Source organism: Saccopteryx leptura, chromosome 3, assembly GCF_036850995.1.
Source record: "Saccopteryx leptura isolate mSacLep1 chromosome 3, mSacLep1_pri_phased_curated, whole genome shotgun sequence".
NCBI classification, from domain to species: domain Eukaryota; kingdom Metazoa; phylum Chordata; class Mammalia; order Chiroptera; family Emballonuridae; genus Saccopteryx; species Saccopteryx leptura.
Window position 1 is genome coordinate 371,875,020 of NC_089505.1, and position 16,219 is coordinate 371,891,238.

A 16,219-nucleotide genomic window follows, 5' to 3' on the forward strand; every position below is an offset into this window, starting at 1 on the left:
AGGAGCTAAGGGGTGTAGGCCAGGATGGTTGTCTCTGTGAGGGCGCGTGTGAGGACAGAGGGCAGTGTGGGGACAGAGGACAGTGTGGGGACAGAGGGCAGTGTGGGGAAGGCTTCAGGTGCCTGAGGATGGGAGGGGTGCGTGTGAGGACAGAGGACAGTGTGGGGAAGGCTTCAGGTGCCTGAGGATGGGAGGGGTGCGTGTGAGGACAGAGGACAGTGTGGGGAAGGCTTCGGGTGCCTGAGGATGGGAGGGGTGCGTGTGAGGACAGAGGACAGTGTGGGGACAGAGGACAGTGTGGGGACAGAGGACAGTGTGGGGAAGGCTTCAGGTGCCTGAGGATGGGAGGGGTGCGTGTGAGGACAGAGGGCAGTGTGAGGACAGAGGACAGTGTGGGGACAGAGGACAGTGTGAGGACAGAGGACAGTGTGGGGAAGGCTTCGGGTGCCTGAGGATGGGAGGGGTGGGTGTGAGGACAGAGGGCAGTGTGAGGACAGAGGACAGTGTGGGGACAGAGGACAGTGTGAGGACAGAGGACAGTGTGGGGAAGGCTTCGGGTGCCTGAGGATGGGAGGGGTGGGTGTGGGGACAGAGGACAGTGTGGGGACAGAGGACAGTGTGGGGAAGGCTTCGGGTGCCTGAGGATGGGCAGGAGCTGCGATGGGAGGGGTGGGTGTGAGGAAGACCCAGCGTCTGGGTTCAAACAGGAATCATATCAGTCACCAGTGAAGGGTGCAAGAAAGAAGAGGGTGTGGGGGTTTTTTGGGCGGGGGGGGGGGACAAGGGGCTGAGACCCGTTGCTGCAAAGGGCCCTGCTGATCTGCCCTCCCCACTCCCAGACCTGCTACTTCACAAAACCCAGCCAGACCCCTAGGAAAGGGGCAGGGGTTAGAGACCTATGGGTAGAGATCTTGTACCAAAGTCGCCATGAACACACCCAGCCCCAGACCATCATTTCTAAAGGGGATCGAGATTCCTTGGAGAATTAGGGTGGGGGTCCTACCTCTCTGCCAGTCCTGGGGAAGGGCATTTTAAGAACCCAGCGCTGGAGTTCCAGGGATTGGTTCACAGCTCGAGTTAGACAGGTGGGGGCCTGGCAGCCAGGGGGGGAGCGGGAGGAAGCCTGTCCAGGCCACCGATTGAACCCTGTGCGAGTGGGCTCAGCAGATGCGGAGCTGGCTTTTGCCTTGCTCCCCTGCCCTGGGGTGAACGTCAGGGCGGAACCAACGGTCCCTTCACCCAAGAAAGGTCATTGGTGTTGGGTCACAGAGTCCTCATTTGTGTGCACAGACCTAGGGGCTGTGCTCGGAGACCGTCCTACATGTGGGCACCGTATCTTTTGACTCAAGGGCTGGACCCAGCGTCCCCAGGGAGACAGTGAGGGTGGGGTAAATCCCGACGTCTGGCAGCAGGAGGGCCCAGGCAGTTCCACGAGGACGAGCAAGAGGGGAGGGGGAGCGGGATGCAGCGCTCACCGAACGCCCCCTCGCCGGCGGGCACTAAAAAGGATCGCCCTCCACTTGCTGCGGGCTGGACCCCCCAGGTTCGGCTCCGGTCAGGAGGGTCTAGGGCCTTTAAAGACCTTTCAGGGCCTTCAGAGGAGGGCGGGGCGGGGCGAGGAGGATCTGGGGCGGGACTGCCTGGCTTGTGTCTCTTTCGCTTTCCTTTTTTTTTTTTTTTAAACCGCCGCCTGGATTTCGCGTCGGCAAGGAGAGGGCGGTTTCCCGGGCGCACATTTCCACCTGCGGCCGCACCTCCAGGCTCGCGGCGTCCTTCCCAGATAGGTCCGCACACAGGTTGCGCCACCTGGCCTTGACCCCTGCAGTTTCCCAGCAGCTCCGGCGGACGCATCCACAAGATAGCTCGGAGGCTGGAAGCGAAGGAGTCGCGGAGACATCCCGTGGTGGCTGAGCCCCACGCGCCATGCAGCCCCCGCTGGACTGGCCCCCGGTGCCTGGCGCCCTCAGACCCTCGCCCTTCCCGCACCCTATGCTGCAGGCTTTCCACGGCCTGGCCCGCGCGCTCCTCTTCCCGGCCTACTGGGCCCTGGACCAGCTGCTGGGGTGCTGGGCGCCGATGGCGCGCCCGAGCTACTTGAAGTGGCTGAGCGCTAGTGCTCCTCGGCCTGCCCCTGGAGCTGCCCGGCTTGCTGCCCTGGCTGCTGCTGCAGGTCTGGCGCCGTCCCTTCAGCTACCAGCCGCCTCCTCAGTGCTGGTCGCCCCCCGCGCCCTGGCGTCCCCCAGCCGAGCCCGCGCGCTGCTTCAGTTTTCTCAGCGCCAACCTATGGCTGCTCCCGGACGGGCTGGCACCCTTCAGCAACTTGAAGCACACTCAGCGGCGAGCCGAAGCCGTGGGCGCCGTGCTGCTCGCCGGCCTGCGGCCCTCGCGCTACTTGGCTATGGGCCGCAGTCCTCCGGGGCCTCGGGAGCCGTGCGGGGTGCTGCTAGCCGCGGTGCCGGCGGGTCTGGACTTCGTGTGCCGGCAGGAAGTGTTCGATCTGCGCGCGGCGCACCGCCTGGTGAACCTCCTGGCGCCCAATATAGGCCCCGTGCTGTACGACGTGGGTACGTTCGGCCTGCAGCCCGGGCCGCACCTCAAGCTGCTGGGCAGCGGGCTGCTGCTGGCCTCGCGCTACCGCTTCTGCGCGCCGCCTTCCAGACCTTCCCCCACGCTCGTCGCGAGGACGTCTGGCTTCCAAGGGACTTCTTTCTGCACAGGTAACCTCCTACCCGCGTAGGCACTCCCTGGCTGGGGAGGGGGGAGGAGGTGGGGCACGGAGTTCAACCCGCGAGGGTTGCGTGGGCTGTCCCTGTGTTGCAGGCGCAGGTGGGCATCCTGCACTGCACGCACTTGCATGCGCCAAGTGGTGAGCCCCGCAGGCGGGACCGTGGACACGCGGGCAGACCGATCCGCCTCTCTGCGTGGCGGCGTATACCCCCTCTCCCACCGTTGTTCGGGGCCCCAGACCCTGCGAGTCCCTGAGTGCCCGGGTGGGCTCACAGACGACCGGCAGAGCGAGTTGCCGGAGGGTTCGGCTGTGTGTTTTGGATTCTAAAGAGCACCCTGGACTGAGCCATCCTCCTCCATCCCACCCACCCCACCCCACCCCCACCCTCCGTAGAAGACGGGCCCCTGCGCTGTAAACAGCTGACGCTGCTGCTGGGTTGGGCAGAGCAGTCTGAAGCCGAAAGTCGCCATAGCAATGAAGTCGTGGCCTTCAGCGTGCTCCTGGGTGACCTGAACTTGAACAACTGCTCGCGAGGTGAGGGGAGGTTGCAGCAAAGGGGTGGGGGTGGGGTGGACGGGACTGGTGACCTTGCCCCGCCCACTTAGCGCTGTCCTTTTTCTGCAGACCACGCACAAGAGCAGGAGCACCAGCTCTTCAGCCGCTTCCAGGACCCCTGCCGGCTGGGCACGCCTGGAGCAACCCTGGGCCCTGGGTATGGCTCCCTGGCGGCGGGGTTCGACCTAGGGAGGACTCTGGTGCCCACGCCCCCGCTGATACGGCCTTCTCCCGCCTTCCACCAGGAACCGTCCTGAGCACCTCCAGGTCCCACCACTCGGTGGCCTGCTCTCCGGAGATGCTGCAGAGGTGAGCGGGGACCCGGGGGCCAGGCAACGCCCAGAACCGAGCGGTGCCCTGGCCTTGTTGACATCGCTCCTCCTCAGGGCTCTGGAGCAGGAGGAAGGGCGCCACCGCTACCTGGCAGGCCCTACCCACGGAGGCCACCTGGCTAAACCCTTGCAGGGCCGGCGTGTGGATTACATCACCTACCGGGGAGTCCCTGGAGGCCCACTGAGCCCAGTAAGTGCCAAACCTCAGGGCACTGGGCAAGCTGGCACTGGGGCGACCCCTGAACCTGACTCCCGTCCCCAGGAGGTAGAACAAATGACACTCAGCACCGCCCTGGCAGGTCTCACCGACCACCTGGCTGTGGGACTTCAGCTCCGCGTTTCGTTTCGATGCCTTTTTTTTTTTTTTTTTCTTTTTTTTCATTTTTCTGAAGCTGGAAACGGGGAGAGACAGTCAGACAGACTCCCGCATGCGCCCGACCGGGATCCACCCGGCACGCCCACTAGGGGCAACGCTCTGCCCACCAGGGGGCGATGCTCTGCCCATCCTGGGCGTCGCCATGTTGCGACCAGAGCCACTCTAGCGCCTGAGGCAGAGGCCACAGAGCCATCCCCAGCGCCCGGGCCATCTTTGCTCCAATGGAGCCTTGGCTGCGGGAGGGGAAGAGAGAGACAGAGAGGAAAGCGCGGCGGAGGGGTGGAGAAGCAAATGGGCGCTTCTCCTGTGTGCCCTGGCCGGGAATCGAACCCGGGTCCTCCGCACGCTAGGCCGACGCTCTACCGCTGAGCCAACCGGCCAGGGCCCCTCGATGCCTTTCTAAGGCCGTCACTCAGGTGACAGCTGCGAGACAGATGTCAAGGAGGCCAAGCCTGAGTCTGCTGGGTCGCCGCCGCCGCAGGAGCAAGGCGACTGAATAGATCTTTTATTGTGCGGCTCCTCCCTCACACAGCCTCCTGGGCCCTGCGGTACTCATAGACGCTGCCGCGCTCAGAGAATGCTGGGAGCTGCGGGGGCGACCCCGGAGGTGGGGCAGGGTCCTCGGGGTCCCCGTAGCCCCCGCCACCGGGTGTGTGGAGGCAGAACACGTCCTGTAGAGCAGAGGGGCCGGTTCAGGGCAGGCAGGGTCCCCGCCTACCTCCCCGCTTCAGCCCCACCCCCGCAGCAGCGCTCCCCGGGTGCCAGCCTAGCCCTAGAGCCCGGTTTGCGCCCCGTTTCCTTCAGGATTTGAATTAAACCGGGTTTCTGATTATTTCCACAACTCTGCTTAGCTTCTGTGGGATGATATCCGCTAGGCGGGGGACGGAGATGGGACGGGACAGAGGGACAATCCTTACCCCAGGGTACACAGGCACCGACGTCTTCCCGCCCAGGTTCACCTTCCGACCATCCTTGCGGATCAGCAGGTTTAGGCCACGGGCACCGGGCTCACCCCCTGCAGTAAGAGGCGAGGAAGGGAGGCTTGGTTAGGAGATAGGGGGAGACCCAGTGGGAGGGAGGAGGGAGGAGGGAGGGGCGAGTGGAAGGCAAACAAGCCAGGCAAGGTCAGGGGTGAGAGACTGGGCGGGGGGAGGGGAGGCGTTCACCTTGGAGGCCATAAGGCCGGAAGGCGCGGCGCTCGGTTAGTACGGACAGCAACGCCTCTTCGCGAAACAGCAGCTCCCGGACGACCCCATCGCCGCCCCGAAAGCGGCCGCGGCCCCCAGACCCCAGCCTCAGCTCGAAGCGACGCAGGATGACCGGGTATCTGCACAGGCCAGTTAGGGTCAGCATGGCCGCTCCGGCCCTATAACCCCGGCCGGCCCGCTGCTCTTACCTGCTCTCCAGGATCTCGGGATCGGTGATGCGCGTATTGGTCATGTGGCTATGCACCCCGCTGCGCCCGTGCCAGCCAGGGCCCGCGCCCGCGCCGCCCGCCACTGTCTCGTAGTAGCCCATGTGGGCGTTGCCCAGGGTCACGTTGTTCATACAACCCTGGCAGGGGGACAGGTGGTTGCTGTGGCCGGGATGGCATCCGCGCCCTGAGCGCCCCCAGCCTGCCGCCTTCCCCCTGTCCCACCCAGCACACCTGAGCTGGCGCCCTCCCGCCCCGCCTGCTGCACCTGGGACGCGGCACAAGCCCCGAAGGCCCCCAGAATGACATCAACCACGCGCTGCGACGTCAGCACGTTGCCGCCCACCACAGCCGCCTCCGGGGAGGGGTCCAGGATGGAGCCTCGAGGAATCACGACGCTAACGGGCGCCAGGCAGCCCTGTGCGGGAAAGGCCAGCTCTCAGGGGCAGTGGGGAGAGAGACGGACCCCTAACACCAACACCTCTAGGATCATCAGTCTGTTCGTTATTGGGCTGTGGGCTGGACTTCGCCTCAGGCTCATTCAAGTGGACCTGGGGGCTCGGGGTCCACCTGCTGACTTCGCACCTGGTTGAGTGGAATGTCGCGGCCCACCAGACAGCGCAGGCAGTAGATGAGAGCAGACAGCGTGATGGCCCGCGGTGCGTTGAGGTTGCCAAACACTTCCGGCCCGGTACCGCTGAAGTCAAACACCGCGCTGCCCTGCCCACCCGGAGGGGAGGGGCGAGACCATCAGCAGTAAGATGGACGCTACGCCCACCCCGCCCCGCCCTGCCCCGCCCCAGTCCCAGCGGCCAGACCTGGTTCAGGTTGATATGCACCCGGAGTCGGATGGGGGAGCCGTCATCCATGTGGTCCTCTGCAGACACTTCCAGAGGCAGGCCCCGGGCCTGCCGGGAGGTCCCAAAGGCCCGAAGCATGTCCCGCACAGCCAGCTCTGCATTAGCCTGGCAGGGAGTATGTACAGAGGCAGCCGTGCCACCGCAGGTGGGCCAGGTGCCCCCTCCCCTCCCTGTCCAGCGGCCTGGGGGCTGGGACAGAGCGACTCCCAATCCCTTGTCCCCTGGCCCACCTGAATATGGCCCATGTAGGCCTGCACCACGTCCAGCCCGTACTGCCCGATCAGCTCTCCCACCAGCTGGATGCCCTTCTGGTTGGCTGCCACCTGGGCGCGAAGATCTGAGAGGTTGTCGTGCAGGTTCCGCGTCCCACTGCAGCCAGGAATCTTGCCTGGGGCCCTCAGGGCCTCTGTTACCGCTGGATGGATGGAGTCACCGCTAAGCCACCCTCCAAGCCTGCGAGGTGGGGGCGCTGCCTGGTGCACTGCTCCGTACCTTTGGCACCTCTGCTGGGCACTGTGGGCCCCCATATTAGCCCTTCACTGGTTCCCCATAACCTTGCTGCCTCACCCAGTGCCCCCCAAAGCCACAGCTTCCTCCCATCTGCTGAACCTTCTCCTGCCCCCTGCCCTCACCCCACACTGATCAAGGGAGCAACCAGACATAAATAAGGTCATTCTATTTGAGTCCTCGGCAGCCTATGGCTCTGCTATGCCACGCTCCACCCTGCCCATGTCACCTCCTCTCACCCTGGGATGCCCTCCTGGGCTCTCAGACCCCTAGAGCCTCACACCTGCTCTGTATTTTCTGCTGCTCTGTTTCGCCTTCTCTGCGGCTGCCCGGTGCCCACTGAAAGCCAAAGCCACCATCCTTCCGCTGTCCACACTTGCCTGTTCCCCCACTCCCAAATCTCATCAAATAATCAAATACCAACCCTGGCTTCTAGAAACAGCTGTCCCCACCCCACCCTCACTGCTCCGCTTAGGGCTCAGCATCACCCAGAGGAACTGCAGCTGTCCCACCCCGGGTCCCCTGCCCAGGGTCCTGGCCACCCTTGGACCCCCATCCACTCTGCGTTTAGGCAGGAGGGCTGTCACAGTGTAAGGCTGACCAGCGTGTACCCAGCTGAAGCCCTCCACAGCCACCCTGCTGCCCCAGCACCCAAATGACTCAGATCGAGCTTGGGGAAAGCTTTCTAAGAACCTGCAGCCCCTAGCCCCTGACCCTGCTCTTTCTCTGCAGACCCAGACCCAATGCAAACCCTGTGCTGATTGTAAACACCTTGAAATAGTCTCCCCCCACCATTCCTGCACCCAGTGCCTTTGGTATCCTGGCCAATTCCCCACCCACAAAACAACTGAGACCTTCCTGGACTCAGGCAGAACTCATTGCAACTCCTCTAGTCATCTCTGAGCAATGCCACTGCCTGGCTCCTCCCACCTCAAGGCAGGCCTAGGCTGATGGGCTAGGTCCCAGTGTCCCAGTGTCTCTACGTAGCAGCCATGGGTGCAGCCCACTGAATGCCCACCCCCTCCCCCAGCCCCAGGCCCACTCCCACTCACCCTCCTCCTGGAAGACGCCTCCTTGGACAAGTTTGAAGGACAGAAAGACAGCGCCCTCCTGCTGCAGTGAGGTGGAGTGAGGAGGCATGGAGCCTGGTGTGATGCCCCCAATGTCTGCGTGGTGGCCACGGCTGGCCACATAGAACACAGGTCGAGTCTGACCCGGCCAAAACACCTAGGAGTAGAGAGCAACAGTCCCTTGCTCAGTGTCACACCCCAGTCAGCTGCATGGCCTCCCTGCCCCCTCCCAGGGTGCCCATGTAGCGCCTCTCACCGGCGTGATGACAGTCAGGTCTGGCAAATGGCTGCCCCCAGCGCTGGGGTGGTTGCTCAGCAGCACGTCGCCGGGGTGGAGGTCAGTCCCCAGGTGCTGGATCTGAAGCCAGGAAACCGGTTGGGAGCGGGGTAGCGATGAGGGTTGGGCGGATAAGAAGGGCAAGAAGAGGGGCCCTCCGAACCTGGAATTGCACGGTCTCCTGCATGGCACCCAGGTGCACAGGGATGTGGGGGGCGTTGGAGACCAGCCCCCCATCGGGCCCAAAGAGGGCACAGGAGAAGTCCAGGCGCTCCTTGATGTTCGTGGAGATGGCCGTGCGCTGCAGGATGCGGCCCATCTGCTCTGGAGGCACAGAGGAGCCAACGGGCACCGCTAGTCCCAGCGCACCCACAGCTCGACCCCGGGTGTGGAGAGGGAAGACCCGTGGTCTTCAGGGCCTCCTAAGTCCCAGAGCTGAAACCCAGAGGGGGTGGTGCCCCACCTGGACACCACGTCTCACCTGTGTGAGGGGCACCCTGACCCCACACACACACACTGCTGCCTGGAGCACCAGCAAGAACCTGGGGGCCCACGTCAGCCCTCCTCCCTCCCAGATACAGTTAAGAGCCTGGTGCCCCAGCCTGTCCCCAGCTCGGACAGGTTCCCTGTGCTGAGCCTGTTTCCTAGACACAGACGGAAGGTGCTCTTAGATCACAGGACTGCTGGCAGGGGAAAGGGAAGCTCTGCCCAAGACCTGCTGGTGCTGGAGGGCTGTGCCATCCCAGAGCCAGAGCCACCCTGCCCACCCTGTCGCCAGCCAAGATGACACTTCTGCCCCTCTCCCTGGGTGACACTTTCTGCACCCGCCTCTTCCCCGTCGGCAGACCGACCCCACACTGGACACCACAGGGAGCAGGGCCCAGGAAGACAGTGGCACCACTCACCGGCAATGCTCATGAAGCGGTGTGAGAAGATGGACAGGTGGATGGGGTCCAGCTGGGCGCCCACCGTGTTGGTCGGGGACTCGGCCCCTACCGTGATGCGGATGTCCCCGGCCTCAGTCACCTCTGCCTGGCAGCCTGGCTCGACCAGGATGGTGCTGGGGGCAGGGGTGCAGAGGAGCTAGATGAGGCCAGGCCAGATCCCCCCTCCCACCCGGGAACTCCACATGCCCACGTTGGGGCACATCCAGCCCTGATGGGACCCCAGGGTCCCTCAGACATCCTGCCCTGACGGGACCCCAGGGTCCTTCAGACTCCCTCATTCCCAAGCTGGGGCACATCCCAGCCCTGACGGGACCCCAGGGTCCCTCAGACTCCCTCATTCCCAAGCTGGGGCACATCCAGCCCTGATGGGACCCCAGGGTCCCTCAGACATCCTGCCCTGATGGGACCCCAGGGCCCCTCAGACTCCCTCATTCCCAAGCTGGGGCACATCCAGCCCTGATGGGACCCCAGGGTCCCTCAGACATCCTGCCCTGACGGGACCCCAGGGTCCCTCAGACTCCCTCATTCCCACGCTGGGGCACATCCCAGCCCTGACAGGACCCTAGGGTCCCTCAGACTCCCTCATTCCCAAGCTGGGGCACATCCCAGCCCTGACAGGACCCCAGGGTCCCTCAGACTCCCTCATTCCCAAGCTGGGGCACATCCAACCCTGATGGGACCCCAGGGTCCCTCAGACATCCTGCCCTGATGGGACCCCAGGGCCCCTCAGACTCCCTCATTCCCAAGCTGGGGCACATCCAGCCCTGATGGGACCCCAGGGTCCCTCAGACATCCTGCCCTGATGGGACCCCAGGGTCCCTCAGACTCCCTCATTCCCACGCTGGGGCACATCCCAGCCCTGACGGGACCCCAGGGTCCCTCAGACTCCCTCATTCCCACGCTGGGGCACATCCCAGCCCTGACGGGACCCCAGGGTCCCTCAGACATCCTGCCCTGATGGGACCCCAGGGTCCCTCAGACTCCCTCATTCCCAAGCTGGGGCACATCCCAGCCCTGACGGGACCCCAGGGCCCCTCAGGCTCCTGCCGCCTTAAACCAGAGCACCCCCTGCCAGGGCCCCACAAGGCACTCAGGCCCCTGCAGCTGCGGCCCCACCCCAGGCAAGCCGCAGCCTACCTGTTGCTGTCGATGATGAGGCAAGGCCCCTGAAGCTTGTGCCCACAGCCCAGCTCTCCCAGCAGGTACACAGGGGTCTCCTGGTAACCCCCCTCAAAGTAGCACTGGGTCACCTGAGGAGGTGCGAGGCGAGTGACGTTCCTTGGTGCCGCACCCTCCCCCGGTCTCCCCACCCACACCTGCCCCTAGGACCCTGAGGGTCTAGGCGGGAATGCACAGGGGGGGCCACCAACCTTGTCTACCCGGGGAGGCCCGGTCTGGGCTTTGGGAAAGTCCTCGAGGCGAAGGCCGCTGCGCCCGGTGCCCCTCACCCGCACATCATCCACCACCACGGGTCGTTCAGGGATGACGAAGCCAAACTCTCTCATGTACCTGCCCATACAGCCCCAGGGAGCTGTCATGTGGCACGGTGACCAGGCCAACAGGCTACCGACCCGGGCTCCCAGGACACAGGCTTGCATACCTCTCCGTGAAGGCTGCCCCGAAGTCGCCAGCACGGGGTGAGCGGGCAGTGGCTGGGTGCTGGTGGGCGGACACCATCAGGGCGCAATCTGTGCCCTGGTAACGCAGGTGCAGGAAGCTCTCCGTGCTGATCTGGGACCTGCAGCAGTGACCAGACAGGACACTCACACAGGGCACCCTGTGAGGACATCTGTCTCCTGCCTCCTCTAGCCTCAGAGTCCATCCCTTGCTGAGCACTGCCCAAAGGGAGCCCTGGCACCATCTGGGACGTCCGGTGGGGAACCCACCTAGGAGGTACCTGGGATTGCTGCCAGCCCTCTGCCCAGCCCGGCCCAGCCCTAGGACCCAACCTGGGGAAGCCCTGGGCCCGCAGGGCATCCACACACTGCTCTTCCAGCCGGCTCAGCCTCTGGTCCAGCTGCACAAAGGTCTCGGGCGTGTAGGGAAGGGAGCAAGGTTCCTGCGCCTCGTGGACCACGTCTGCCAGAGCCAGCCCCAGTGCTGAGAGCAGCCCGCTGTGCCTGCAGAGACGGGGCCACGCAGCAATGAGCGGGGCCTTCCAAAGGTGGCCCCCGCCCTAGGTCGCATGCCTCCGGCCCAGACACACCTGTGAATGTGCACAGTGTCCATGCCCAGGGCCCGGGCGATGGCACAAGCATGCTGCCCACCAGCTCCCCCGAAGCAAGCCAGCACGTGTGCCGAGGGGTCGTGACCTCGTGCCTGGGGAGCCAGAAGGGGTTCATGGCTTCCTGTCCAGTCCTCACCCCTTGACCCCCTGGGTTGCCCGAGTGGGAGGAGTGGGGTGTGGGGCAGGACTGGGAGGCAAATGCAAAGGCGGGCATACCTGCGTCAGGGCACGAATGGGCCGGCACATGGCCTCGTTGGCCACACGCACGAACCCCATGGCCACCTCTTCCAGGCTCAGCGGAGCGGTGGGGCAAGGCCCGTTGGTCAGGAAGCTGTTGATGTCAGTGGCCACAGCCTCCAGGGCTTTTCGGGAAGCCTCAGGGGACAGTGGCTGGTCCTCACCCGGCCCAAAAATGCAGGGGAAGGAGGCAGGCAGCAGGCGACCCAAGACCAGATTAGCATCCGTCACTGTCACTGGGCCCCCTGGGAGGTATGCACAGCGTGGGGTTGGGGGCTGGATTTGGGGACCACAAGTGGGCAGCAGCAGGGGGGCATGGCTGAAGAGGTATGGGGGCCTGGGCAGCCCTGGAGAGTCCTGCAGGTGGATCCCAAGTCTTACCTTTACGGTAGCAGGCAGGGCCAGGGTGGGCTCCTGCAGACTCCGGCCCCACCACGAACAGGCCGGACCTTGGAGAAAGAACGACTGGAATGGGAGGCGGGTTGGGAGGCAGGGCAGGGAGGGAGTCCCAGCCACGGTGGGGGAGCCGACCTGAAGAAGAGGCGGGAGCCCCCACCAGCTGCTACTGTGTTGATGTCCAGCTGGGGGGCCTGGAGAGTGACCCCTGCCGTGTTGGCCTCAAAGACATGCTCAAACTCCCCGGCATAGCGGCTGACATCGGTCGACGTGCCTGGTGGGGGGATCAGTGGTGAGGACGCCCGGCATCACTGCCCAGCCTGGCTGCCCGAACCTTCCCTAATCTCCAGCCCGTTGGCTCTCATACCTCCCATGTCAAATCCAATGACAGGCTGGCCGCCCTCTGCCCGGTAGGTGGTGGCAGAGTAACCGACCACACCCCCGGCCGGGCCGGACAGCACAGCCCGAGAGCCGCTGAAGGAGTCCATGGGTGCCAGGCCGCCATCGGAGCGCATGAAGAGCACCTGCACATCCTGTGGGCAGGCAGGCGGATAGCGAGGGGCGGGCACGCGTGCGTCGGGGGGTAGCGAGGGGCGGGCACGCGTGCGTCGGGGGGTAGCGAGGGGCGGGCACGCGTGCGTCGACAGGCAAGCGGGTAGCGAGGGGCGAGCACGCGTGCATCAGGGGGTAGCGAGGGGCGGGCACGCGTGCGTCGGGGGGTAGCGAGGGGCGGGCACGCGTGCGTCGACAGGCAAGCGGGTAGCGAGGGGCGGGCATGCGTGCGTCAGGGGGTAGCGAGGGGCGGGCACGCGTGCGTCGACAGGCAAGCGGGTAGCGAGGGGTGGGCACGCGTGCGTCGGGGGGTAGCGAGGGGCGGGCACGCGTGCGTCGGGGGGTAGCAAGGGGCGGGCACGCGTGCGTCGGGGGGTGGCCAAGGCGAGCCAACGGGGGCCTCACCTTGAGCTGGCCCTGGAAGCCCTGGCGGAAGCCTTGCACGTAACGCTGAATGGCAGGTGTGAGGTACGCATCGGCGCAGGCTGTGTGCCCCCGCGGCACAATGCGCACCATGGGCATGGCCTCCGAGGACAGAGACACCTGCGTGAAGCCCAGCTCCCGGGCCAGCGCACCCACCTGGTGCTCGTGCTGGGCCCACCTGTGACAGGGACCCAGAGTGTTGGACCTCCCACGATCGCTCCCCCCACCGTCGCCCCTCTCAGTCCCGGCCCTCACCCCCACCCCGGCCTCTTGACCGGGAGGCTCTTTTCCCCCAGCCCCTACCCCACCATCCTCCACGCACGTGTAGGAGTGCATGAGCACCACGGCCAGGCTCCGGATGCCTCGGGACAGGAGGCCCTCCAGCTTCCCACGCAGGGCCCCCAGGTCCACAGGCTGCTGTACTTCCAGCAGGTCCCCTGTGCGGCCTGTGAGGAAGCCATCACCGCCCCATCAAAGACCCATGAGATCATGCTGCCCCCAAATCCCAACAGCCAAGGCACTAACCTTGGTATTTTTTAAAGATTTTTTTATTGATTGATTTTTATAAAAGATGCAGGTGAGGGGGCGGTGGAGTGAAAAGTATCAACTCGCCCTGGCCTGTTGGCTCAGTAGTAGAGCATCGGCCTGGCATGTGGAAGTCCCGGGTTCGATTCCCAGTCAGGGCACACAGGAGGGGCGCCCATCTGCTTCTCCACCCTTCCTCCTCTCCTTCCTCTCTGTTTCTCTCTTCCCCTCCCGCAGCCAAGGCTCCACTGGAGCAAAGTTGGCCCTGGGGGCTGAGGATGGCTCTGTGGCCTCTGCCTCAGGTACTAGAATGGCTCTGATTGCGGCAGAGCAACGCCCCAGATGGGCAGAGCATCACCCCCTGGTGGGCATGCCGGGTGGATCCCGGTCGGGCGCATGCGGAAGTCTGTTTCTCTGCCTCCCCACTTCTCACTTCAGAAAAATAAAAAAATAGAAATAAATAAAATGAAATAAAAGTATCAACTCATAGTTGTTTCTCCCTAGTTTTTCATTGATGTGCTTGTTGTAGGTGCCTTGACCAGGCAAGCCCAGGGTTTTGAACCGGCGACCTCAGCATTCCAGGTCATGGCGTTATCCACTGCACCACCCCAGGTCAGGCACGGAGACACTCACCTTTGACTGGTGTCCCGGCACCTGGCTCTCCACGATACAACACCACACGCTCCTCTACTTCCAGCACCTCTTCGTACAGCACCTCGGACATGGGCACAGCCTGGGGGCGGGCAGAGGCTCAGAGGAGGCCCAACCCCGAGGGCCCTTGCTGGGATCCTGCATGAGTGGGCAGTGCAGGCAAGGGAATGTGTCCCAACAGGCCAGTGGACAGGCCCAGGAAATAGAAGGGGCGGCCCCAGCATGGCCCACCCAGAGAGGGGGTGGCTCTTTGTCCCCAGGCATCTGAGTGTGGCCAACTGCCCTGCCCCACCAAGAGCAGCTCCTTCCCCCAGCAGCGGGGAAGGGGGTAGAGTGGACTCCCACCCGTCACCCTAAACAGTCTGGCTTGGGCGACCTCACACCGGGGGTTCAGGACAAAGGTCTGATGGCAGTCAGGAACAGCACAATATCTGTCCACTCAATGCTGGGGTGGACGCAGCGTTCTGCAATGAGCGCTCAGAACCTCCTCTCTGCCTGTCATCTAGTGGCCTTGGGCTGGCACTAACTCTTCCAAGGATGTCCCACTCCAAGGGGACCCAGCCGCCCACTGGCATGGGTGAGCTCACCAGGTCAAAGAGGTTCTCACGGGCCTGGGTGCCCACATGCAGCAGGTCTCGGAACCCACGCGTCACCAGCAGCGCCACCCGCTCCCCCCGCCTCTCCAGCAGGGCATTGGTGGCCACAGTGGTGCCCATCCGGATGCTCGCAATGCGGCTGGTGTCCAGTGGCCGGTCCCTTGGCAACAGCATGCCCCCCTCCTGGGAACCACGTGGTCAGTGTCAGGCCTCTGGCCCTGTGGTCCCTCCCCACCCCACCACTCTGCCCTGGCCACCTGCTCCAGAATGCGACGAATGCCCTCGGTGGGGGCGTCCGCATAGTTAGCGGGGTCCTCAGAGAGCAGCTTCAAGACCCTCACGTGCCCCCCTGGGCATTGGGCAAAGACGTCTGTAAAGGTGCCTCCACGGTCGATGGCAAAATGAAAGCGCCCCTCGGGGCTGCCCATGATGACGGGGCTGGACTCCTGCAAGGACTCTTCCGGCTGCAGTCCTGGGAGAACTGAACAGAGAGCAGCCGGGGTTTGGCAGGGAGGAGGGTTTGTCCACAGGTGGAGAGCCCTGGACAGAGCAAGGGTGGGGATTCCGGTCCTGGAGCGGCACTAGGAGGAGCCCGAGCTGCAGGGGCGAGCTCTGAGGGAAGCCTGAGGCAGGGCCAGGGCTGGGCGGGTGGGGGGCCAGGCCTAATGCCCCCCCATTACCTTGGTGCTCCCGTTGGGGCCAAAACACAGAGCCTGGAGCAAGCCTTCCAGAGGGGAGGCGCCGTCGGGATCCCCAAACCCGGGGACGTCTGTCTGAGTTCTTTTACCACGAGGAGGCACGGGGTTAAGGGCAGGGGAGGGGAGGGGAGGGGAGGGGAGGGGGGGAGGGGAGAGAAGGGGAGGGGGAGAGGGGAGGGGAGAGGGCCCCCCCACCCCCTGCTTCCCAAACACTCGACCTTTGGGCCGAGGCCTGCGGGTCACGAGACCGAGACGGGGCGGGGCACGCGCACAGGCAGGGAGGAGCGGAGTACGCGGTGGGGGCCGGGGCGCGGAGAGAGGACGGAGACGTCCCGGTACCGGGGGGCCCCACCTGGCCGAGTGGCTCTGCGTCGCTCGCGGTTTGTTCCGTTCGGGCTGCTCTCCCTGCCCGAACCAGCCCCGGCCCGGCCTGGCCCGGAAGCGAGCCCGCCTTCTGCAAGACCTGTCCCGGTGCTCCCGGCGCTCCCGGGCCTTGCATTGCGTCAGGTTGGGCTTGCTGGGAGCTGCCTCCGCCCTCCCGCCGTGAGCCACCCAAGGACAGCCGGCTGGGGCCCTTACAGGCCAATCGCGGGACGGGGCGGCACGGTGCCCATGCGTCCCCTCCCCCCGTGGCCCGGCTCCAGACACCTTGGCCACCAGGCCCTGCGCCTCCTGGGCACCCATTCTTGTCTCCCCTCCACTCTGTACCGGCCAAAGTCCCCCCCCCCCGCCCCGCCAAGCGGTGCCGGTTCTGTGAAGCCTGGGGTCACCTCCCACCTGCCTGTTCTGGGGCAGCTGCCCATTTGCATTGTTCTGGCCAAATCTTATGGGCCACCCTGGAGTCCCTC

The 16,219-nt window shown here is 64.8% G+C and overlaps 2 protein-coding genes across 6 annotated transcripts; one reads left to right on the forward strand and one right to left on the reverse strand.

Moving 5' to 3' along the window:
* Positions 1-1,059: 1,059 nt before the first annotated feature.
* Positions 1,060-4,487, forward strand: LOC136398609 (sphingomyelin phosphodiesterase 5-like). The gene is given in 12 exon segments (XM_066372780.1): positions 1,060-2,108; positions 2,110-2,630; positions 2,633-2,683; positions 2,686-2,717; positions 2,821-2,866; positions 3,122-3,262; positions 3,353-3,416; positions 3,418-3,440; positions 3,529-3,592; positions 3,670-3,805; positions 3,878-3,965; positions 4,408-4,487. Coding segments are annotated over 12 exon segments (1,431 nt in total). The 5' UTR covers positions 1,060-1,923.
* OPLAH (5-oxoprolinase, ATP-hydrolysing) lies at positions 4,444-15,961 on the reverse strand. 5 transcript variants are annotated; one of them, XM_066379734.1, is made up of 28 exons: positions 15,724-15,961; positions 15,354-15,397; positions 14,931-15,145; positions 14,665-14,856; positions 14,060-14,159; positions 13,224-13,347; positions 12,884-13,079; positions 12,294-12,459; positions 12,062-12,200; positions 11,912-11,979; positions 11,510-11,775; positions 11,273-11,385; positions 11,016-11,186; positions 10,667-10,804; positions 10,437-10,575; positions 10,204-10,316; positions 9,025-9,179; positions 8,283-8,443; positions 8,099-8,200; positions 7,825-7,999; positions 6,496-6,680; positions 6,224-6,370; positions 5,991-6,125; positions 5,674-5,823; positions 5,388-5,545; positions 5,158-5,318; positions 4,909-5,006; positions 4,444-4,662 (listed from the first exon to the last, which is right to left on the reverse strand). In XM_066379734.1, exons 3-28 carry the CDS (start codon positions 15,099-15,101, stop codon positions 4,516-4,518), a joined length of 3,870 nt encoding a protein of 1,289 aa, XP_066235831.1. In that variant the 5' UTR covers positions 15,102-15,145; positions 15,354-15,397; positions 15,724-15,961; the 3' UTR covers positions 4,444-4,515. The 5 variants fall into 5 exon arrangements, with proteins under 5 accessions (XP_066235831.1, XP_066235832.1, XP_066235835.1 ...); XM_066379735.1 differs by having other exon boundaries at positions 14,931-15,154; positions 15,354-15,453; positions 15,724-15,939; XM_066379738.1 differs by lacking the exon at positions 15,354-15,397 and having other exon boundaries at positions 14,931-15,154; positions 15,724-15,866.
* Positions 15,962-16,219: the final 258 nt, after the last annotated feature.